General features: G+C 49.8%; 1 protein-coding gene across 5 annotated transcripts in view; it reads right to left on the reverse strand.

Annotated features, from left to right (window-relative positions):
- The window catches only part of Rapgef1 (Rap guanine nucleotide exchange factor 1), a 121,268-nt gene that overhangs the window by 39,526 nt on the left and 57,608 nt on the right, over positions 1-24,134 (reverse strand). For 3 of the 5 annotated variants that reach the window (XM_070014879.1, XM_070014882.1, XM_070014881.1), the window contains exons 2-5: positions 20,087-20,226; positions 19,481-19,594; positions 10,938-11,116; positions 7,242-7,398 (exon numbers count right to left, since the gene is read on the reverse strand). In XM_070014879.1, coding sequence (XP_069870980.1) covers positions 7,242-7,398; positions 10,938-11,116; positions 19,481-19,594; positions 20,087-20,226 — 590 coding nt within the window. The remainder of the gene's footprint in view (positions 1-7,241; positions 7,399-10,937; positions 11,117-19,480; positions 19,595-20,086; positions 20,227-24,134) is intronic. The other 2 variants (XM_070014880.1, XM_070014883.1) reach the window with 1 other exon arrangement.

The raw sequence follows: 24,134 nt of genomic DNA on the forward strand, positions 1-24,134 counted from the left end.
ACGTACTCCACCACTGAGCCACCTTCCCAGCCTCTGGGCTTGAATTTTTATTTAAAAAAAAATTTTTTTTTTTTTTGTTGTGGGTCTTGAACTTTGTGCCTGAGCACTGTCCTTCAGCTCTTCAGCTCAAGGCAGACACTCCACCACTTGAGCTACAGCACCACTTCCAGTTTTCTGGTGGTTAACTGGAGATAAGAGTCTCACAGACTTTCCTGCCTGGGCTGGTTTTGAACTGCAATCCTCAGATCTGAACCTCCTGAGTAGCGAGGATTATAGACGTTAGCCCACTGTTGCCTGGCTCTTGGGCATGATTTTTAAGCTAATGATGTAGTTGGGGCAAGAAGCTACAATTGGAATTACCAAGACAAGAGGGACCGGGCAGGTGCTGACAGGCCCCTGGGGCTGGCGGGAGCTGTGACTTGGCACGTGTGCTCCTGCCTCAGGGGCCTCGGCCAGGATGGTGCAGACAGGTACGCTCTAAACTGCAATTGGCGTATGCTGCAGGTGAGCAAACCAAACAGATCACTGAGTGACTCAGAAGATAGGCTGGGGAGGGGGACTACGGGAAGAAAGACACCTGACTTTAAGCCATGCTACTATTCTAAGGCACAATACCTGCCCCCCCAATTCTGAATTATGTAAATATGAGTTTTTTGACTTACAAAATTATATGCCATACAATTTCTCCTCCTCCTCTTCTCCTCTTTCTTATGTTTTCTGGTACTAGGGTTTGAACTTAAGGCTTTGTGTTTGCCAGGCAGATGCTCTACCACTAAGCCACTCTGCCAGCTGTTTTTGTAATGCCCAGGCTGGACTGGACTGCGATCCTCCTATTTGTGCTTCCCACCATCACTGGGGAGTCTAAACCCACCCATTCATGCAATGACTAGGGAGAAGGTAGCTTTTTTTTTTTTTGGTCAGTCATGGGGCTTGAACTCTGGGCCTGGGCGCTGTCCCTCAGCTCTTCAGCTCAAGGCGAGCGTTCTATCACTTGGGCCACAGCGCCACTTCCAGTTTTCTGGTGGTTTATTGGAGATAAGAGTCTCACGGACTTTCCTGCCTGGGCCGGCTTTGAACCTTGATCCTCAGATCTCAGCCTCCTGAGTAGCTAGGATTACAGGCGTGAGCCACCAGCACCCGGCTAGGTGGGGTCTTTATGTTAGCACTTTCTAACCCTAAAGACCTGCAGAGCAGGCGTCGACCACAACTGCTACTGATGTCACCAAAGGAATGATTATCTGAGGACGGAGGCATGCCAGGTGGTAGAGCTCCTGCCTAGCAAGTGCTGGGCCATGGGTTCAATCCCCAGTGCTGCTATGGTCCGAATGAAGCTCAGGTGCTACCAGAAGTCTGCCTCAGCCCCTAGTTAGATCAAGAACCAGAGGTACATACTGAACAGCACCACATGGATCTATGACATTTTTTTTTTTTTTTTTTTTTGGTGTCAGTAGTCCTTGGGCTTGAACTCAGAGCCTAGGTGCTAGCCTTAAGGTTTTTTTTTTTTTTTTTTTTTTTTTGGTCGTGGGGCTTGAACTCTGGGCTTGGGTGTTGTCCCTTAGCTCTTCAGCTAAGGGACTTGAGCTACAGCGCCACTTCCAGCTTTTTTCTTATGTGGTGCTGAGGAATCGAACCCAGGGCCTCATGCATGCAAGGCAAGCGCTCTACCACTGAGCCACCTTCCCAGCCCCGCCTTAAGGTTTTGTGCTCAAGGTAGTGCTCTACCACTTCAGCCACAGCTCCATTTCTGGCTTCCTTTTCTTTGGAGATAATGAGTCTCAGGGACTTTTCAGCACAGGCTGGCCTTGAACTGTGATCTTCAGATCTCAGTCCCCTGCGTAGCTAGGATTACAAGTGTGAATCACCAGTACCTAGCAGGAACAATGACCTCTATATAAAAATAAATTGCAAGGAGAAAAATAAAAGAGAGAAAAGAGAACTTTAAATACCGTCTAATGAATTATAGTAATGGACTTTATTTGGATCCTGCATTTAAAAACTGTCTAAAAAATAGCAAACTACACCTTGCACGCCAAGTCTAGTTCAGGGTACATTTCTGTAAGGCTCCCAAGGTAAAAGGGTTTGGTTCAAAACCAACACAGATGTCTGTGGCCTAGAAACCCTAAAATATTTACTGTGTGGGCCTCATCAGAACACGTGTGTCTTGTTCCAGACACCGCCACTCGAATGGCACAGACACTTGAGACGCACATCCAGGCAATCTGGGGACTGGCTAGAATAAGAAACAAGCCTGGACATGTGTGAACAAGGTCCCTTATTTGTTCCCTCTGTGGCAGTAGTAGGGTTTGAACTCAGGGCCTTGTGCTTGCTAGGCAGGTACTCTACCACTTGGACCATGCCTCTAGCCTTTTTGGCTTTAGTTTTTCTTTTTTAATGCTTTCTGCCCCAGAAGCCTTGGACTTTGAGCCTCCTCCTTATTTTTCCCACATAGTTGGGATTATAGCAGTGGAACACTATACTCAGCCTTCCTTATTCTCCTTCTACATACTCTTTTCTGCTTTGCAAATGTTTGAAATTATTCACAATGAAAAAACTTAAAAATAGGCTCAAAAGGAATAAGAGATGGCTTACTTGAAATGTCAGAGACAGCTGGCAGCCCCACAGTATTTGTTCTTCCTAACAGATTTTTAGCTAGGCATATGACCAAGCTCAGGCCAATAAAATGTAAGTAGAAATGTGCGAGGCCTTCTAAGAAGACACCTCAAGGGAGAAGCACAGTTCTGAGCTATCTGAAATGTAGCCATGAAAGCTAGAGAGGAGGTAGCTCCCTCCCCCCCCCCCCAGCCCCTGCAAGTACTAGTTCTTGAACTTGAGGCTTGAACTCAGTGTCTAAGCACTTTAGTTTTTTTTTTTTCCCCTCAGGCTAGTGCTCTACCACTTGAGCTACAGTTCTATTTTTGGAATTTTGGTGGTTAATCAGAGATATGAACATCATAAACTATCCTGCCAGGGCTGGCTCTGAACTGCAATCCTCAAATTGCAGCCTTCTGAACAGCCAGAATCATAGGCATGAACCACAGCGCCTGGCTCCAGACTTTTTTTTTTTTGGGGGGGGGGGGGGTCAGTTGTGGGGCTTGAACTCTGGGCCTGTGTGCTGTCCCTCATTCCTCAGCTCTTCAGCTCAAGGCAAAATCTCTATGGGGGCTGGGAAGGTGGCTCAGTGGTAGAGCGCTTGCCTTGCATGCATGAGGCCCTGGGTTCGATTCCTCAGCACCACATAAGCAAAAAGAAAAAAAGCCAGAAGTGGCGCTGTGGCTCAAGTGGTAGAATGTTAGCCTTGAGCTGAAGAGCTGAGGGACAGTGCTCAGGCCCAGAGTTCAGGCTCCACGAGGGACCCAAGCCTCCCCCCCCCCCCCGCAAAAAAAAAAGAAAAAAAGAGTCTTAATGGCCTTTCCTGCCCCTGCTGGCTTTCAACTGCGATCCTCAGATCTCAGCATTCTAAGTAGTTAGGATTACAAGTATGAGCCACCAGTGCCCAGCTCCAGACATCTTTTGAAAACAGCTTATTGGCCTTTTTTGTTGTTGTTGTTGTTGGTCTGAGGGCTTGGGCGCTGTCCCTGTGTTCTTCAGCTCAAGGCGAGTACTTGAGCCACAGTGTCACTTCCGGTTTTCTAGTGGTTTATTGGAGATAAGTCTCACAGACTTTCCTGCCCTGGCAGGCTTTGAACTGTAATCCTCAGATCTCAGACTCCTGAGTAGCTAGGATTACAGGCATGAGCCACCGGCACCCGGCCTTACTGGCCTTTGAGACTGTCTACCTCTAGGGTTTACACAAGGGAATAAGAAATTTTGTTTTTTGAAAAGCCACTGCTAGCTGGGAGCTAGTGACTCATGTCTGCAATCCCAGCTACTCAGGAAGTTGAGATCTGAGCTTCCCACAGTTCAAAGCCAGTCCAGGTCAAAAAGTCTGAGAGAACCCATCTCTAATTAACCTATAAAACCCAGCCAGGAGGTAGGACTCAAGTGGTTGAGCACCAGTTGTAAATAATGAAAAAGATAAGAAAAGCTGAGAGAATGTAAGGCCCTAAGTTCAAGCCCTGGAATTAACACATGTACAGCATGTGTGTGTCCACACATGCACACATTCATTCACACACACATACACACACACTCACAGAGCCACTACTACTTTCATTTTGTGTTTACTATTTTCATTTCAGACTTAATCCTAACCGATGGTCAGAAAACATTCCTTACAGTGTAAGAAAGCCCTTCCTGCCTGCCTCCCTTCCTTCCCTCTTTCTCCCTCTCTCTTTCTCCTGCTTCCTTCTGTCTTCCTCTCTCCCTCCCCCCAACCCTCATTCTTTCTTGAAGGCTTAGGCCAGGCCAAGCTGAGTGCAAGGCGGGTGGAGAGCAGCCTGCCTGAGGTCAGAGGACAGCAATGCTGGAGTGGGAAGGCTGGAAGGGCTCACATTTCTAAGCTCACCTGGAATGGAGCCACAGTTGCCGACCAGGACTGGCAGGGGAGCAGGCGTTCCACAGCGCCCAGCACTCGCTGGGTGTCCATCAGCCTAGCCTGTCTTCACACCTTCAGGGCAAGTATTTAAGGAACTATAGGAACCCTAGAGAAATAGCTGGTCCAAGGCCACATAGCTAGCAAGCGGTATTTATGCGAGGGTTTAACTGACAAATGCTATTACTCATTCAGGAACAAGAACAAAGTAAGCTGCTTTTAAAACATTTTTGTAAAGTTCCCTCCCCCCCTCAAAAAAAAATTCCGTTCAACTGAAGTAGCCACTTGAAAGATGGTGAGTCAGAACTGAGGAACGTGCCAGCATTCCTCCTCCAAGTGGGGTGACCACATCAGTGGTACCCCGCCCAGCCCTACAGCTCACACCCCAGGACACAGGCTTTTAGGGAGTGGGCCTGGCTGGGACAGCAGGAGGTGTGAGCAGAGGATCCTTAGCGAGGGTGAGTGAGTAACCGGCTCACAGGGTCCGGCAGCCCGGTGAGTGCTCGCTGTCATTAGCACAGACATAAATAACAATGCCAACAGGGACCCTCTTCACAGCCTTCCGGGCTCCAGCAGCACAGGTCCATGCCTGCCGCCCTGCAGGCCCTGGCCTGCGTCTCAGGAAGGAGGCCCGACCACCCTGCAAGCAGCAGGCTGTGTGCCTCCGCTGGAGCCTGGAGCGCGTGCGCGCTCTCCCCACGCGCTCTCTCTCCCTGTGGCATCGTCTTACACAATTGTGAACTTTTGTTTATGGTCCTTCCTCCCCTGCAGTTAGCTGTGAACTCCCTCAGGCCAGGGCCATGACCGGGGCACACAGAAGGTTCTTGTTAAGTGCTTCTTAAATAAATGAGACAAAACTAAATTTTTAGAGCCTCTGACCTACAGTATCTTTGTCCTGGCTAAAATATTTGTAAGATACTTGTGGAAAATTATTTTCTTAGATGCTGACAATTTCAAATTCCATAGATACTCTGTCTCTTTTTCTGCATTCTCTGATCACTGAAAAAATCATAAATTTTTCTCTCAGACAGGCCTTTCACCGATACAATGGTGCTTTAATGATTTCACAGAGACATTCCACTTGGCTGTGCCACAAGGCTGTGTGGAAACTCGCTTTCTTCCGCTCTAGTTGTTCTAACTTGTTCTGAACACCTCATCAGAATGGATTTGGTGGGAGGAAACACAACAATGTCACCTGAAAAATCATTTCCAACAATAGCATTTCTAGAAGCAGTCAGGAACAGCAGGGCCAGCTGGCTGAATTGCGTTACGCTGCAACACACAGACCATGCGGACATGAGCAACCCTGGGGGATGCCACACAGACCACGTGGACACAAGTAACTGTGGAGGATGCCATGCAGGCCACACGGACATGAGCGACCGTGGGGGATGCAACAGCATGATGTGATAGCCTGGATTCAGCACAGCAGTGTCTGGTTATGCCTTTTAGTCTCCCTGCCAAAAGCCGACAACAGAACTTGACCATTCTCTGGGGTGAAGAGACAATAGGACCTTGGTCTAAAGGGTACTGGAGATGGGGAGCTGTGGGGACTTTAGCTAAGAGTCCATCTGGGAGAGACATGTCATGTAAGCAATGCTCCATAGCCTTCTCTCTGTGGTTTAAGCCTTTGGGGTCCTAGTCCTGCTCCCCAGAGCTCTGGGGAGTGGCACGCAAGGGGGCAGTTTCCAGGAATCTGGAGCCTGGTGAGTTGGGAAGGAACCTTTTGTGCCTCAGTGCAGAGGTCTTAGCTATAATTTTGTTTGGAAAAATCTAGAAAGGAAGAGGGCCCAGCCACATTTCAAGGCAAGCACTGAGCACTGCATACTTAATAGCCAGTAATGCCTGAGTGCTCAGTATGTATCTGGCATTGTTCTAAAAGCAGTGCATATATTAACTAATTTAATCCTTCCAGTAGCCCTGCAATGCACAGTACTGTTAGGCTAACTTTTTTTTGGCCAGTCCTGGGGCTTGAACTCAGGGCCTGGGAATGGTCCGAGCTTCGTTAGCTCAAGGCTAGCACTTTACCACTTGAGCCACAGCGCCACCTCTGCCTTTGTGTAGGTGGTACTGAGGAATTGAACCCAGGGCTTCATGCATGCTAGGCAAGCATTCTACCACTAAGCCACATTCCCAGCCCAGGCTAACTCTTTATGGATTATTAACTAAAGTAAAGAGAAGCTAAGCAAATGGCTCCAGTCCACAGACAGCAAGTAGTAGTGGTCACTCTTTCCATTGCATGGCACAGCCCCACCTAAAGCAGGTTCCCTGCCCTTCCTGCCCACCATGCCCAGCCCTGACTGACCCTCACTCTGTCCCTGCTCTACCTGTCTTGCTCCTCAAACACTGGGGCTCATTTTCTCATTAGGGCTTGTCCCCCAGGCCCAGCTCCACTAAGGCCTTTGCTTCTACCTCAACTATGATTACTAATGTCCTCGCAGGCCATTTCCGACTTCCCTGGATAGCAAATACCCAGACAGCATGAGGGAAATCAAGCCCATAGATGCTTTCATTCCTAGGTCATCTCAATCATGCTTTGCTATGGAGATTCTCAACATGTCTGCAACATGAAAAGGCAGCAGTGATATATTAGTTCTGCTGAATGCCAACACAAAACCCGCCTCCATTGTGCCTTTGTCTAGCTGTAAGTGTGCTCAGCCCCAGTGGTGATGGAGGGATTTGTGGATGGAGGAGTCGTGGGCTAGGCAGGTCCGAACTTTGGCTACCAGAAGGTTTATGAGCGATTGGTGGTCTGGAGCCCGCGCAGTACCTTCACTCCGTCCAGCACGGCCTTGATGACGCCCTTCACCGTTGTCACTGTCTCCTTATCCTCTGAGTTCACCCCTTCAAGCATCACCTGGTCAGACCAACGGATGAGGTTGGCAAGACTTTGGTACACCCGGCTATAGCAGGAGGAGAGGGCTGAGCTGGAATGAAAAGAAGGGTTTGTAAAGACATGTTACAAACAAATCGAAAGCAGGACAGTCACTTCAGAAACCTACCTATGTAGCAAAGGACCAGTCTGTCAGTGGCTACAGTGTCCCTCTTTCTCTCTTCATTTGGTAAAAATCCATGTCTCTCTCTTTCTTGAGAGAGTGCTGGGATTACAACGAGCACTACCACACTCAGCTAATCTCTCCTGGCCTTTTGAGCTCCAGCAAAGATTTTGTGGAACTTTATATTCTAACCTGTGAAAACGTTTATTTCAGCTGGGTGCTGGTGGCTCACGTCTGTAATCCTAGCTACTGAGGAGGCTAAGATCTGAGGATCACAGCTCAAAGCCAGCCTGCGCAGAAAGGTCCCCATGAGACTCTCATCTCCAATTAACTACTCAAAAATCGGAAGTGGCACTGTGGTAGAGTGCTAGCCTTTAGCAAAAGAGCTCAGGGACAGAGCCCAGCCCCTGAGTTCAAACCCTACAACTGGTTTAAAAAAAAAATTCATTTCCCATATATAACATAAAAATCCCATCACAGTAGTTTCTTCTGGCTTCACACCCCTACATGTAAGAATCTATAAAGATTGCCTACAAAGCACTCAGTCTTCCCTCCTTCAAGCTGCCAGCCACTGGTCTGAGCCAGAGCTGCGTGCTTCTTGTTTTAAATGAGATTGAAAGTTACTGTGGACAGATCACAGGAGCCAATAGGTTTGTGAGGTTTTAGTGAGTGGGACCCCGGAATGGAGCAGCCATGAGTTCAGAAGAGATGGCACTTTGTCAGAGACGCCTCCCCACACTGAGCTCGCAGTCCTCAGCCCTGTAATGATGGCTGAGCAGCCTGAGGGCCACAGCAGGAAAGACTTTCAAGAATAATGAGTCAGATTTGAGGTGGGCCGGGATGGCCTGAGGGGTGTGTGTGTGTGTGTGTGTGTGTGGCCTGAGGGTGTGTGTGTGTGTGTGTGTGTGTGTGTGTGTGTGTATGTGTGTGTGTGTGTGTGTGCTTCCAGCCTCACTATGATGCCAAGAAGCCACCCTCAGTACTCTGTAGAGTAGTAGTCAAAATACACAATGTTTACATGTTCTACATGTCAAATACTGAAAATAATTTTCTTTAAGAATTTTGAAAGTTTTTTTTTCCACTTCAGACTTATGCATTATAGCAGAGGAAGAGTGAGAGGAGTTGGAGGAAGGAAAGCAAGCCCCCAGTTCCTGAGGACGGGGAGGGCCGGGGAATCAGCTAAGAGACCATGGAGAGACAGGTGCGGAGGATGGGCTCTGGGCCTTCCCGTCGGAAGGGGGCTCCACAGCCATGTGGAGCATGTATGCAGCATGAATGCAGCCAAAGCCTTCTATCCTGGCCTGCAGGGGGTGCACACCGAGGCACCGCCCTGTTGGATGAAGGCAGTAATTTCACACTTCATTTCTCCAGCATCTAGGCTGCCATTTGCTTGGAGTTCTGAAACAACCACTCCCCACAGCACCCTTCCCACCACGAGCCTTGACGCCAAGTCTTCCGGTGGCTAGGGGCTGACTAGGAGGGACAAAGGTCACTGGGGACATGTACTAAGACCCAGCACTGGCCCATTCTTCTTGAACCAAAGCCATCTGCCGCTAATGCGCAGACAGTGGCTCTCACAGGAGAAAACTGCATTCCTGCTACAGCCCAAGTTGGCTGCTCACTCAGTACAGACTAGCTGTGTCCTTGGAACTCAGGCAAGGTGGCCAGGGACCTGCTTGCTAGAAGGCAGCTGCAAAGGGGCAGGAAAGCCCCTTCCCACTCATGCTGCACTGATGGAGGAAGAGACAGTGGAAAGAACAGAAACATCTGAGGACGTTCTTTCACTCATCGGCTTTGGGACAATTCCAAAAGGCAAATCCTTTACGTGGGATTAGCCCAAGATCACCTGGCTGTGCCCTGGCACTTGCCTTTAGCCTTAGCTCTTCCTGGAAGGAGATAAGGGCACTAAATAACCTTTTTCAATTACCCCTTCTCTGTGGCTGCATGAACAGGTAGGTACATGCCTGCACCCTCTTGGGCAGAGCTTCCAGCCCCCACTCCAGGAAGAAACCCTAGTGGCAACCACTGTGTTGGGATTAGCGAAAGCAACTCCACGCACTTTCCCAGAGGCTTCTGTGCTGGTAGGTAGCAGGTCAAGGCCCTGTCTTGTTTCCCTGGCTCCCCAGCCTCAGGACATACACTGACCTGGGCCACAGGTCCTTCCTTCTCTGACTCTCCTCCCCACAACCAATCTTGCCTCGCCCATAGACTGGCTTCCAGCATGCCTGTGCCAGGTAGCTGGGACTACCACTCTCTCAGCCTTCCGCTTCAATTCCAACAGAGCTTGTACTCTACCACTGTCAGCACTTGTTACCTGATGGTGAGCCACAAGTTTCCAACTGGATTTGAACTCTTTCGTAGTGGGATCATCTCATGAGAACAGAGGGATAGCATCATCATCCACACATTTGACCGTGGTTAATGTCAACATAAGGCTCTTTCTCTAAAGAAGACAGGCACCAGGGCTGCCTAGGAGCCAGGCATGGAATAAAACTAGAGACAGCACCAGTGCGGGCAGCAGCAGACCAAGCCATACCAACAGCGCCAGGGAGCTTCTAGCCAAAAGACCACAATCTCGGGGGGCGGGAGGGCGGGTGTCAATAAAAACTCCAGGGTCAAAGTCTCCCCAGCAGAGAGCTTCTTGGAAACAAAGACACCAATTACTCTATGTCTCAGAAGAAGAAAGTTGTGAACTTCATTGCCAAGTTCTGAAAGCTGCTTGTAAGAGCTCAGCCTCACAGGGCTAGGTGAACACAAAGCCAGATGGAGAAAGTGAAGAAAGATGCACTGATCCCGAATAGGTACCACGGACAAAACCCCAAACCCAAACCCTAAGCTCCTCAGTCAGGCTATGAGATGGCACTTAAAACCGCTTTTCCTTTTATATTTAACAATGAATCCAGGCAAGGTTCTCGTGCTGATCTTTAAGAGAAAATGCAGTCTAGCAATCAAAGCCTCAGTAGTCAACAAAAGCTTCCTGGGGCAAAGTCTGACTGCAGCTCCCACACTGCCTGGGAGGGCCTGGCCTGGCAGGGCCTGGCCTGGCACAGGCAGGTGCTCCCATACTCCATGCTCTAACGGGATTCTTCTCTGCCTCTTCTGGCCGATTGCCTAAGCTGGTGAGGATTTGTGCTAGTACTGGATGCCATAAGAAGCAGTGGTTAGGTATGTTAGGGGACTGAAGGCACAGGAGAGAAATGAACTCCAAATCTATGTGACTGCTGCCTGTGAGTTCACACAAAGAAGTGAGCACAGACTCCAACACGGCCCCATCTCCTGGGATGGTAGAGACCAGCCTGAGTCAAGGCCTCAGGAGGAGCAGTGATCTCAAGGCTGGGAAGCGGCCAGGTAGAGCTGGCGAGCAGGACAGCCTCCACCGTTCCTGGAAACCTGTACTTGTAGTGCCCAAACCCAGGCTCCTCAGCCTTCCTTCCACTGCTGCCCCCGCTGAGCACTGCGGGGCAACTCACCTGTGCTGGATCCGGGGGTCGGTCTGCACCAAGGGTAAGATGGCCTCCAGCACCTTGCTGGCGGACCCTGGAAGCATCTCCAGTACCTTCTTATCAATAGCCATTTTGTCCACAATTGTCTTAAAGTAGCGCAAGGCACTGACAACTTCCTTCTCTTTCTCTTCCAGCCAGCTCAGGTTCTGAAAGGAAATGTTAAGCATAAGGAGGGAGGAGAGAGATTAAAGGGAACTATTATGAGAAAGTGAAATTTCCCATCAACTAGTTTGAAATTGCTGCAAACAGCAAAGGTTCTGGCTGCAGAAGCCAAGCCAGACTGTTTTCCTAAGGAAAGGAGACAGACGCCAGACCTAGAGAGAGAGGGGCTGGACTAGAAAGGGCAGCCAGTAAGTCCTGAATTTCCCTCTCACACCCGAGGTCCTGAAAATCCTTTCCCCTCTGTCCTACCAGCCACACTGGATGCCACACTTATCTCATAATAATAATGAGTGTGGTGACACGGCTCCCTGATGGTGTGAGGAAGCCAGGGCCATATCCATGGCACCTGTCTGTCCAGTAAATCAAAATCCAGAAATCCCAGGCTTTCTTCCAAAGACCCAAGGGAATCTGAGACTGGTTGAGGGGGCAAAAGGGCCCCAAACACACCCTTCAGGCTCCTCCACAGATCTCCACACTGTGAAGCCGGCCTGCAGCCCTCAGTGAAATGAGACGCTTCTCCTGAAGGACCCCCACCCCGAGCTGAGAAGGGCGGGAAGCTCAGGTAGGTGATGGGGAAGGGGGCCCGTGACGCAGTGACAAGAGCCATCTAGGAAGAAAAGCAATGACATGGCCCTGGGCTTCCCACAGCTCTCCCTCCACCCCAGATCTTGAACCACACAACACCCCGTCGTTCCTCTTCTCCAAGCTTGCCTTCTGAAGGCCCCGACATCAGCACTCCCCAGGTCAAAGCTGGCATGAGCAGGGGGAGGGAAGTGGAGTGAGAACTTAAGTAGACAATCTATGTGAGAAGGGGCTGGGAAGGTGGCTTAGTGGTAGAGTGCTTGCCTAGTAGGCATGAAACCCTGGGTTCAATTCCTCAGTACCACATACACAGAAAAAGCTGGAAATGGTGCTGTGGCTCAAGTGGCAGAACACTAGCCTGGAGCAAAAGAAGCTCAGGGACAGTGCCTAGGCCCTGAGTTTAAGACCCAGAACTGGCAAAAAACCAAAAAACCCAGACAATCTATGTGAGAATAGTGGAATAAGAAACTGTGAGGAGGGAGCCGGCTGTGCCCCAAGGCTCGGGAGTGGGGCAATGGCCACTGAGGGCAAGGTGGTGAGCAGGGGTTGATAAATATGCAAACAAGAGGCAGAAATATCCAGGCACTGGTAGCTCAAGCCTGTGTTCTTAGCTACTCAGGAGGCTGAAATCTGAGGATCACGGTTTAAAGCCAGCCCGGGCAGGAAAGTCCGTGAGACTCTTATCTCCAAATAACTACCAGAAAACCAGAAGTGGTGCTATGGCTCAAGTGGTAGAGTGCTAGCCTTAAGCAAAAAGAGCCCAGGGACAGTGCTTAAGCCCCAAGTTCAACCCCCATGACCCAAAACAACAAAAGAGGCAGAAATAGTATAAAAAAGTAGTTGTTAGTTAGAATACTACCTCTTCTAAAATGATGGGAATGCCATTTTGAATCCAAAAAAATTTAGAAGCAGAGGCATTTATTTCATAGGAATATCTGAAGAAAGTCTATAAATGGCTGGATCAACAGTCAGAGAATTTCCAGAGGTCCCGAGTGTGGATTCTGCGGGTAATCCCTGATGGTGTTCTCCAGGCCTCGGGGACCCCAGCCCTTCGCTCTAATGCTGGTTCCCTCACTGCCTGGACAACGGTGCTCGGCTTTACCATGGCCTGACCAGGCTGGAGGAGCCAGGTAGGCAGAGCCAGGCCGACAGGCAGAGGACTGGGACACTGCCATCTTGATATATCAGAAAGTGCTGGAAGGCACTTTGGCAAGGGAACAAGAAACATCTTAAGAAAACATGTCTCAACATATTCAAGTGAGAAAGGGGTTGCAAGGTGTGAACTAGGGTTGGGAGGCCTGGGTGGGGTACGCACTTCAGAGCAGAAAGAGGCTTTTCCTGTCATTGCAGAAAGATCAAACCAACTTGAAGGAGCCAGGCAGCCCTGGGCTCCATTGTAGGAACCAGCACTCAGCAGTCAGCTGGCCTCTGTGAGCTCTCCAGCAAATTCCATGTGCTTGGTGCTGTGCGATCCCTGGCCCTTCAGCTGCTAGCTAGTTCAGTGGTTAGAAGGGGGTACAATGACACGCCTGGACCAGCACTAGCTAGGCCTGGGGATGTGGTGCTTTGGCTTTGCTATCGCTGTCCAGACACATAACCTCAGAGTGGCGCTCTCCACCTGCATGCCCTGCCTGTCCTGGGTTCCCACAAGCCTGGCAGCTCCACCAGGCTCTCAGTCCCAGGGACGGCCTAGAGCGGAGGCCCATGGCTGAGCTCCGGAAACATGGGCTTCTGGCTCCTTGTCAGGAAAGGGGTTAATGCATCTGCTATGTGTACCCACAGAAATCAAAGCCAAGGACCGAACGAGGGTGTGAAGTCACTGGTAACATTTGATAGACCCAGAACCAGCACTGGAGATTATAAACCTGCTAATACTGAGGCATGGAGACAAAGGATGTGAAAGTCTGGAAGGGAAGGAGAGGACCACGCCGTGGCTGCCAGGCCACAGCTGCCTCTTTGGGGCACTTTACTACTCTGCAGAGCCGGGTCTCCCATCTGTGCTGTTTCATCTAAAGGCCACACAGCGGAGTGACAGAATGGTATCTAGACATGGTCTGCAGGATTCTGGAGCCTGGGGAGATGAACAGTGCACAGGGAAATCCATCAAACCCCTACAGGGCTGGGCTGGGGTGGGTGTGGTGGTTCCAACTACTTGGGAGGATTATGGTCCAGGCCTGTCTGGGCAAAAATGCAAGAACCTATCCAAAAAGTAACTAAAGCAAAAAGGGCTGAGCGTGTGACTCAAGTGGTAGAGCACTAGCCTAGCAAGTGCAAGGCCCCAAGTTCAATTTCTATAACTTAAAAAAAAAAAGGCTGGGAGGCAGAGGCAGGAGGAAGATGAGTTTGAGGCCAGCCCTGGGCTACCACTGAGAAACTATCTTACTGTGAAAAAAAAAAATGTACTGCTGGGAGCTGGTGGCTCATGCCTGTAATCCTAGCTACTCAGGAGGCTGAGATCTGAGGATCGCAGTTCAAAGCCAGCTGGGGCAGGAGAGACCGTGAGACTCCTATCTGCAATAAACCACCAGAAAACCGGAAGTGGTGCTGTATAGCTCAAGCGGTGGAGTGCTCGCCTTGAGCTGAAGAGCTGAGGGACAGTGCCCAGGCCCAGAGTTCAAGCCCCACGACCGACCAAAAAAAAAAAAAAAAAAAGTACTGGAAGATCTAGGCATGGTGATGCACACCTGCAGTCCCAGCTACTCAGGAGGAGGAGGCAGGAGGCACCCAGCAGTTTGGAGACAGTCTAGGCAGCACAGCAAGATCCACGACCCTACGTGTGAACAGACAGACAGTCCTAACAGACTTAGAAATAGGTCTCCCCCTTCCCCTGCCCCCTGAGGTGCTGGCTTAGTAAGCAAATCAAGACCTGGGCGGGCAAGGAGCAGAACTGTTCTCCTGCCTGGTGGTGGGAGACAGCAGCTTGGCTCTGAGGCTGCAGCCCCTGCAGCAGAGCAGTCAGAGTCCAGCGGGCACCGTCGCTCCTTATCCCACCTGCAGTCCTGGCCCTCACTCCCTGCTAGGATGGCAAAGCACCAGACGCAGATATGGCCTAAGCTAGGGGAGAGGAAATCAAAATCAGTGTAAGAGACACCGGCCCCATGGGATGGATTAAAGGCAATGCCACACAGCCCTTTCTGCTGCTGAGCAGCAGCAGGTGGCTCCGGCCTGTCAGAGCCCAGTCCAGAGAGCTGAGGTACAGTGAGCACCCACAGCCCTGCCACCACAGGCCTTCTTGCCAGCATCCTCTTCCTCCTTTTTTTTTTTGGTGGGGCTTGAACTCGTGGCCTGGGTACTGTCCCTCAGCTCTTCAGCTCCAGGCAAACGCTCTACCACATGAGCCATAGCACCACTTCTGGTTTTTAGTGGTTTATTGGAGATAAGAGTCTCACGCACTTTCTTGCCCGGGCTGACATTGAACCATGATCCGCAGATCTCAGCCTCCAGAGTAGCGAGGATGACAGGTGTGAGCCACCGGCGCCCAGCTATCCTGCGTATTATATTTCACTCTAAGTCGGGGAGCTGAAAGTGGACCCCTTCATAGTCCACTTAAGAGCTCCAGGATCCAGTGGCTGTGGAAACACCCTCAGGCTGAGGACCTCACCCTCCCAGGGCCATTTCTAGACAGTGCTAACTGCGCTAGCATAGCCTGCGTGGGGATGTCAGCTTCAGGTCAGGGTTCACGGCAACCTTTTCTTTGCCACTTTTGAACACTCCACGGCTCATTGCCAGGTTTGTTCAGCATTTTCAATCTTATAGGCTATAAGAGTTTACAAATTCAGCTACGAAGACAGAAGAGACCACTGGCACGGCTCAGTGAAACCAAGCTGCAAAGACAGTAGAGTGCAGTGGGGAAAAAGATCTTAAGGTGAACTTGGGCCACAGCTTCCATGAGCGCACACTGGAGATAGGAACAAGGCCTGCCCCACGCAGGTACAGCAGCATGGGTGAGAACACAGGACAGGGGCTTGGGCAGAGGGAATCCTCGGCAGGTGGCAGTGCCTCTGAGCCAACTTCTGTCCACCAGTGCTTTCTGTGCTTCTGGCAGGGGCGGCAGGCCTGCCGCCTGGGGTGAGACAAGAAGGCCCCATAACCTCTGTAAGTGGCAAGCGACTCGGGAACAGCACTGACATGAGCGGCACAGCCCCTCCCATCCATCCCTGCTCTGAGGCAGGCTCCCAGCACTTCAGCTCTGGGGACCTGCACATGCAACAGCTTTGCCCTGACCATTTGTATTGTACCGGCTTCAACACTGCTATGATGAGGACCAAACACCCGGTCCAGACACTGCCAAATCCCCCTGGGGTTTGTACACAGCTCAATAAGTGATTTCTTTTTTTTCTTTTTTCTTTTTTGTTTTGGTCGGCTGTGAGGGGCTTGAACTCTGGGCCTGGGCGCTGTCCCTCAGCTCTTCAGCTCAAGGCGAGCGCTCTACCACTTGAGCTACAGCGCCACTTCTGGTTTTCTGGTGGTTTATTGGAGATAGGAGTCTCACGGTCTCTCCTGCCTGGGCTGGCTTTGAACCGCGATCCTCAGATCTCAGCCTCCTGAGTAGCTAGGATTACAGGCGTGAGCCACCAGTGCCCGGCCACAGCTCAATAAGTGAACGCTGCTTTCTCAACGTTTCCTCCAGTGTCTCCTCTAGCAGTAATAAAGAAAGCAAGGTCAGAAATTCAAAAACTCGCTGGGAAAGAAGTGGCACTGTGGCTCAGGTGGTAGATCCCTTGCCTTGAGCTGAAGAGCTCTGGGACAGCGCCCAGGCCCATAGTTCAAGCCCCACAACTGACCAAAAAAAAAAATATTGTAAGACTGGCTGGGAGCTGGTGGGTCACTCCTGTAATCCTTGCTACACAGCAAGCTGAGATCTAAATATTATGGTTTGAAACCAGCCTGGACAGGAAAGTCTGTGAGACTTATCTCCAATAAACTACTCAGGAAAAGCCCAAAAATGGCACTGTGGCTCAAGTGGTAGATCATTAGCCTTGAACAATAGAAGCTTAGGGACCATGCTCAGGCTCTGAGTTCAAGCCCTAGGACTAGCACAAAAAGAAAAAATAAATCAAGGACTGATAGAAGCTTGTAGTTGGGAAAGAGACAGTAACGAGTGAGTTTGTTTGGAATAAACTGTATACATATATGGAAATGTCACAATGAACTCCCTTCTTGTACCACTAACGTATAGTCACAAAAAAGATATTGTACTTCATATTTTCTATTCTATTGATCTAGACGTGTTATGTGTTTTATTGCCAGTGCTAAGGTTTTGCATATGAGGTATTAATTCTGCATAATCTTGATATACAACCTTTTTAATGTATTGTTGAATTTTATGTATTATAATTTTTTTTTTTGGTCGGTCATGGGGCTTGAACTCTGGGCTTGAACCCTGTGCTCTTCAGCTCAAGGCGAGCGCTCTACCACTTGAGCCACAGCGCCACTTCCAGTTTTTTAGTGGTTTACTGGAGTCTCACGGACTTTCCTGCCCAGGCTGGCTTTGAACCGCGATCCTCAGATCTCAGCCTCCTGAGTAGCTAGGATTACAGGTGTGAGCCACCAGCACCTGGTTTGTATTATAATTTTGTTGAGGAGCTTTGTATCTATTTTGGTCTACAGTTTCCTTTAATAAAAATAGCATTTACCATGAAGAAAAAAATTCAAGGACTGAAAACCAGGCACCGGTGGCTCCTGCCTGTAATCTTAGCTACTCAGGAGCGTGAGATCTAAAACTTGCAGTGTGAAGCTAATCCAGGCAGCAAAGTCTGTGAGACTCTTATTTCTAATTAACCACCAAAAGGCCAGTAGTGGAGCTGTGGCTCAAGTGGCAGAGTGCAAAAAAAGCTAATGGACAGTACCCAGGCCTTGAGTTCAAGCCCCAGGACCATACACAGACAAAAAAAAAAAAAAAAAGAAAGAAATTCAAGGACTGAGTGGCTGAACAGCTTAATAAAGCATGTTAGCTTGAAGTGCCTGCCGGGGGGAGAGTGGCTTTCGCTCTCAGGGCACCAGGAACGCAGCTGCATGGTCTGCTAAGCATCACAAAGCTGAGGCACAGGCCTCGCCGAGCTTCCTCTACCTGGAATTAGGTCTCTGGCAAACACAGAAGGAGCCTTCTGCCCTTCAGGTCCCTTCTGCTAACACATAGGCAGCAATGTGGGGGCTTTTGGGGGTATGTGTGTGGGAGGCAGTACTAAGATTTGAATCTGGGCACTTACACTAGCTAGGCAAGAACTCTGCCCACTGAACCATTCCTCCAGCCCTGAAAACTCATTCAACCAGACTTTTGAACTTACAACCCTTATTTCTCTATGTGTGTGTGTGTGTGTGTGTGTGTGTGTGTGTGTGTGTGTGTGTGTGTGTGTGTGTGTGTGTGTGTGTGTGTGTGTGTGTGTGTGTGTGTGTGTGTGTGTGTGTGTGTGTGTGTGTGTGTGTGTGTGTACTGGGGTTTGAACTTGAGACTCACACTCTAGCTCAGTTTTGCTCACATATCATTTGAGACAAGAGTCTCAAAGATCTGTCTGCCAGGGCTGGCTCCGAACTATGATTCTCAGATCCCAGCCTCCTGAGTAGGTAGGGTAATAGCTGTGAGCCACCTTAGCTTTTGTGCTCTATCACTTGAGCCACAGCTCTACTTCTGGCTTTTTGATAGTTAACTAGAGATAAAAGTCTCATGGACTTTACTGCCTGGGCTGACTTTGAATCATGATCTTAATGATTCTTAGATCTCAGCTTCTTGAGTAGCTAGGATTACAGGTATGAACCACCAGTGCCAGCTTGGCTTTCCTTTTTTTTTTTTTTTGGGTATGGTTGTGGGGCCTGAACTCTGGGACAGAGCTGTCTGTCCCTCAGCTCTTCAGCTCAAGGCTAGCGTTCTACCACTTTGAGCCACGGCACCATTTCCAGCTTTTTTCTTTTTGCTTATGTGGTGCTGAGGAATCGAACCCAGGGCCTCATGCATGCAAGGCAAGTACTCTACCACTAAGCCACCTTCCCAGCCCTTGGCTTTATTTCTTAAAGTAGAAATGTAGCAGCTGAGAGTGATGCATGTGTGTAATCCCAGCGGTCAGGAGGTAGAGGCAGGAAGACTGACAGTTCAGACTAGCCTGGGCTACCCACTGAGACCTGTCTAAAAAACACATGGTTGAGAATGTCCCTCGTGGTAGAGCACTTGCTAGTTACACACAAGGTGCTGGTTTTGATCCCTAGCACTGCCAAAAAAAGGAATTCACTATTATGACATTGGATGGCCTGTATTCGAATCTTGCCTTCACTCCTTTTGTGTGTGACGGGTGTCTCTACAGCTTGGTTTCCTTTTCAGCAGGACAGGTTTTCACTTGTCAGGGCTGCAATGATTACCAAGGAAGAGGACATGAGAAGCACTCAGCACGAAACCAGAAAAGGCCCCATCGGTAGCTCCCGGCCTCTGCATTCCCCAAGGTTTGCAGATGGCTAAAAGAGCACGGGTAGCTTAGAAGGTAACCTTCCCTTCTAAACGCCAGGAAAGATCAGCTTCTGCCAGGGTGAGACTCACCCACCCCAGTACCCGCTGGACCCAAACAGCATACCAGACCCACCCCAGAAAGAAGCCCCGAGCTGCTGCCGTGTCTACTGAGCTCCCTCTGCAGATGAGGGCTCTGCTGAGCAGCCCGGGCCCCAGTCGCCACCCAGTGAGGACGCAGTGAGGGCAGGAGGTGTTTTCCACCCCAAACCACGGGCCAGGGTCCTGCAGGGGAAGGCAAGGCAAACCCCATCATTCTTAATGTCACACTGACCTTCTGCCTCTGAGACCTGGAAGCCACAGCACTGGTGGACATAAATTCTACTGTCTGCTGCTCCAGATCCAAGGGGACAGGGTAGCCCTCTGGTAGAAATCTGTCTCTTGCCTCCTGGAAGAGAGGAAACCTGGATTCCTACAGAGCTTGAAATGGCCGGTGTAGGTGGAAGGTAGGGGTTGATGAAAATCAACAGCTGTTTCAGAACATCTGGCTCAGCTGGCCCTGCTGAGGTTACTAGGGCTCACATATCTTTGGCTGGGTCTCCAGGGGTTTACATTTCAGAGCATGAGCCCTGAAGCACAGGGCTGGGTGCTCAGGCTGTCTGCGGCATCTGTGTGTGTGTGTGTGTGTGTGTGTGTGTGTGTGTGTGTCCCAGGACAGCATGGGGCCTTCTGGGGTGGCACGCTGCACCCTGGGTGGGAGCACAGTGCCCAGAGGCTGCCATAGCCAGAAAAGGAAAACTGTCTCAGCCACTGGCAGGACAGACACTTCCCATTCTACAGGGCCACCGACGGCCCGGGGAGTGCCCTGACACAGAGCCAGTGCCACATGCCCTACTGGACACAGGCTGGGGCCAGAAGGACACCTAGAAGGGCAGCTTACTTTATTCCCAGGTTTCTCTGGAATCTTCACCGACCCCTCAGTGGGCTTTCCCTTCTTGGACGGCGTTCTCTTGATTTTGGGAGAGTGGAATTTGTCCATCAGCTTCATGGTGAAGGAGGAGAGGTGTGAACGCTGCGAGTCTGAAAACACAGAGTGCTGATGGTTAGAGGAGGACGGGAAGAGCCATGGCTTCTGTGGCTTCTGTGGTGGACCTGAGCCGAGTCCTCTAGCTGACCTCCATTCTCTGCTTGTTCAGGGAGTCAAAGGGAAGGCAATACGGACACTGAATATCCCTGCCCACTGCTGCTCCATAAGGGTTAGGTGGTTTAGAACCATGGACATTAACAAAAGTCAAAATGGATATGGAAAAGGATCTAAAAATAATGCCCAAGTATCCTTTTTAGAACTTCTATGTTGATGCAATCAGAAGGGAAAGGAAGGGAAGGAAAAAGGAGGGGAGGAGATAGGAGGGGAAGGGAAGAGCGGGAAACAAGGGGAAGACTTTCTAAGAAAGAAATTCAAGCAGAATTGCAGAGGCATGGGATGTGAGAAGTGAAGCCCCTTTGAATCAGCTTTCTCACTCTTAGGTATAAGAACGTACAACAAGGGGCTGGGAAGGTGGCTCAGTGGTAGAGTGTTTGCCTTGCATGCATGAGGCCCTGGGATCATTTCAGTACCACATAAGCAGAAAAAGCCTGAAGTGGTACTGTGGCTCAAGTGGTAGAGTGCTAGACTTGAATTCAGGTCCCACGATCGACCAAAAAAAAAAAAAAAAAAGAACCTACAAGTGTCACAGGCCTGGCCCCGAAGCCAGCAGCAGAGCCAGAACCACTGCAGGGTTTTAAAAAGCACTCCAGGCCAGGACAAAGGCAGTGACTTCCCTAGAGTGAGGACCAGGTAAAGAGTCTGATTTGATGTTGCAGTGGGGTTCTTACAGGGTGTCCAGGGAAGAATAAATTTTAGATACAAATGCTAAGCTGCAAGACTAAAGTTGAATGCCATCAATATTAACGACTCCTGTGTGGCAAACAACACAGCTGAGAATGTGGAAAGAACATGTAGGATGTCAGAAAGCATTTGAGCTGGTTGCCAGTGTCTCATTCCTGTAATCCTAGCTCTATAGATCCTGGAGGATCATAGTTCAAATAGAGCCTAGACAGAAAAGTCTGTGAGACTCCATCTCCAAAATAACCAACAAAAAGCTGGGCTGGAGGTATGGCTCAAGTGGCAGAGTACCATCCTAGGAAGGAAGTAAGGAGAGCAAAATGAAAAAAAAAAAAAAAGAAAATTATGCACCTGGCAAAAGACTTACATGCAGAAATAAAAAGGATTCACTGGGGGTGTACCTCTGTGATAATGTGATTGCCCAACATGCACAAAGCCCCATATTTGGTACCCCGAACCACAGTGAAAAAAAAAATTAAAAAGCTGGGTTTGGTGGCTTATCCCTGTAATGCCAGAAACTAGGAAGGTGGAGATTGGGAGGATTTCAGTTTGAGGCCAATTGGGGGAAAAAGTTAGAAAACCTCATCTTAATTTTTTTAAAAAAGTCTGGGATATAGATGTATGTAGGAGGCTCACATTCCAAGGCTAGCCCTGGGCAAGAAGTTGATTCCACTGGGAGGCAAACGTTAAAAATCACCTGGCTAGCAAGTATGAGGCCCTGAGTTTAAACCCTAGGACTGCCAACTCAACAGCTTACATAAAACTAAATGATAGACAAAGAGCACAATTTAAATAGACATTTCCCCAAATCTGCAATAGGTGGATGGCCAGTAATGCTTAGGGAAATATAAATCAGAATCACACGGAGGCACTGCTTCTCAGGGCGCCGCTGAGGACTGGAGAAGCCAGCGGCCTCACACACTGCTCCGGGTCATGTCTGCTGGTCACAGTCTGACCGCATGATGCCACAGGACAATTCACAACAGCACTATTCATAAAAACCAGAAGGTAGGGACAACTCAAATGTCCATGACCAGTAAGTAAAATGTGGTATTTCCTCACAATGGAGCATTATTTGGCAATGTAAAAGAATGACTACTGCATGGCAACCAGTCACAGAAGACCGCACGTGGCACATTCCACTGATCTGACACGCTCGGGCAGGAGAGTCTAAGTGTAGTAGTCAGCCCCTGCCATAAACAACAGGGAAAGGAGAGCGGTCAGAAAGGGACTGCTAATGAGCAGCAGGGTCTTCTGGTTAGGAACAAAAGAAGCTTAAGATTGAATCTGATGATAGCTGCACAAACCAGTGAGCTCCTGAAAGAACACTTGGTGCATACTGATAAGCGAGTGCACTCTAAGCTGTGGGCACTGCATCTCAGCAATGCTCCTGAAGCCACCTAAAACTCACCGGACAGCCTTCCTCATCACCACTTACCACACACTGCGCCCTGTCTAAAACGGTCTCATTAACTGACTAATTATGTGTCTCTGCCTCTCAAGAAAGTGAGCTCCCCAGGACACAGCCCCGCGCTGTGCACACCTGCTTCCTCTGTGTTGTCCATGCCTGCCTGCCTTGTGCTGTCCATGTCCACTTGCGCCTCACTGTCCAGGCCTGCTTCCCCTCGCCTGTCTATGTCCACTCCCTCATTGTCCATGCCTGTTTCCCCCTCACTGTCCATGTCCACCTTGACCTGAAGAGCTGAGGAACAGCGCCCAGGCCCAGAGTTCTACCACTTGAGCTACAGTACCATTTCTGTTTTTTTCTAATTTATTGAAGAGTCTCACAGACTTTCCTGCCGAGGCTGGCTTTGAACCATGATCCTCAGATCTCAGCCTCCTGAGTAGCTAGGATTACAGGAGTGAGCCACCAGCACCTGATTCAGTAAATATTCTTTCAAACCAATCAACGGAAACACACTCTAGAAAAAACACTGCTTCTTTTAGCAGAAGTATACAGAAAATACTCAAGATTTAGCTGAAACTGAAAACACAAAACACTTTCTTCTTCCAGAGAAAAAATAGGTATCTATAATTTTTAAAAAGCTCCCCATCTAATTTCCAGCAACTTAGTGCTTTAAAAAAAAAAAATTTCCAGCCAGGCGCTGGTGACTCATGCCTGTTATCCTAGTTACGCAGGAGGCTGAGATCTGAGGATCGCAGTTCAAAGCCAGCCCGGGCAGGAGAGACCGTGAGACTCCTATCTCCAATAAACCACCAGAAAACCGGAAGTGGCGCTGTAGCTCAAGTGGTAGAGCGCTCGCCTTGAGCTGAAGAGCTGAGGGACAGCGCCCAGGCCCAGAGTTCAAGCCCCACGACCGACTAAAAAAATAAAGAAAAACCTGTTGAAACTGGGAAGGGGAAAGCGGGGGGAGGGGTGGTTGGAATGACAGAGGGGAAGGCATTGATTAGAATACATCACAAGCAGGAGTGTAAGTATAACAACAAGACCTTCCCTACCATGTAACTAATGTAAGCTAAAAATAGCGCACATGCAGCCAGGCCAAATGCTACTCCACAGCTGAGTGCTGCAGCAGGGTGCTGGCCCCAAAGGCAGGCGGAAACAGACACAAAGGAAGCAGTGCCCCTGAGCCTCGCCTGGCCCAGCTCCCAGGGTAGGTGGGCAGGGCACAGGAATGGCCCTAGAGGGGCTGCCATCCTGGGATTCAGACTAGGTAAACAGGTGGAGTCTTCCAGCCCACCACTTCCTCTTCCTCCCCCATTGCTCCTCCTCCTTCTCCTCCCCACTTCTCTACTCCCCCCTGCCCCTGTGCTGTCCACCCAGGGACAGAGACCTGCAGGCAGGGACCACTGACAGTTTATACTTCCTTCTTTCCACTTCAAATCACTCCAACAGCCTCATCACTTGCTGGCTAAAAAGACGCGCACTGCAGACCACTGAGCTGAAACACCAGCATGCCCCCCTTTACACCTTCACTTGCTTGTCTTGGGAAGACAAGGCTGAAATGGCTGAGGTGATACGGGACTGTGGCAGTGTGGTAGAGGCTTTAGTCCTTGCCTCTTCTCACACCCGCCACACACCGTATGAGTCATTTTTGTGACGCAGGGCAGCGAGTGAGAAGATATGCTTTCTGCCTCATTC

The sequence above is a fragment of the Dipodomys merriami genome, unplaced genomic scaffold (assembly GCF_024711535.1).
Source record: "Dipodomys merriami isolate MVZ:Mamm:240054 unplaced genomic scaffold, mDipMer1.0.p SCAF_11, whole genome shotgun sequence".
Classification (NCBI taxonomy): domain Eukaryota; kingdom Metazoa; phylum Chordata; class Mammalia; order Rodentia; family Heteromyidae; genus Dipodomys; species Dipodomys merriami.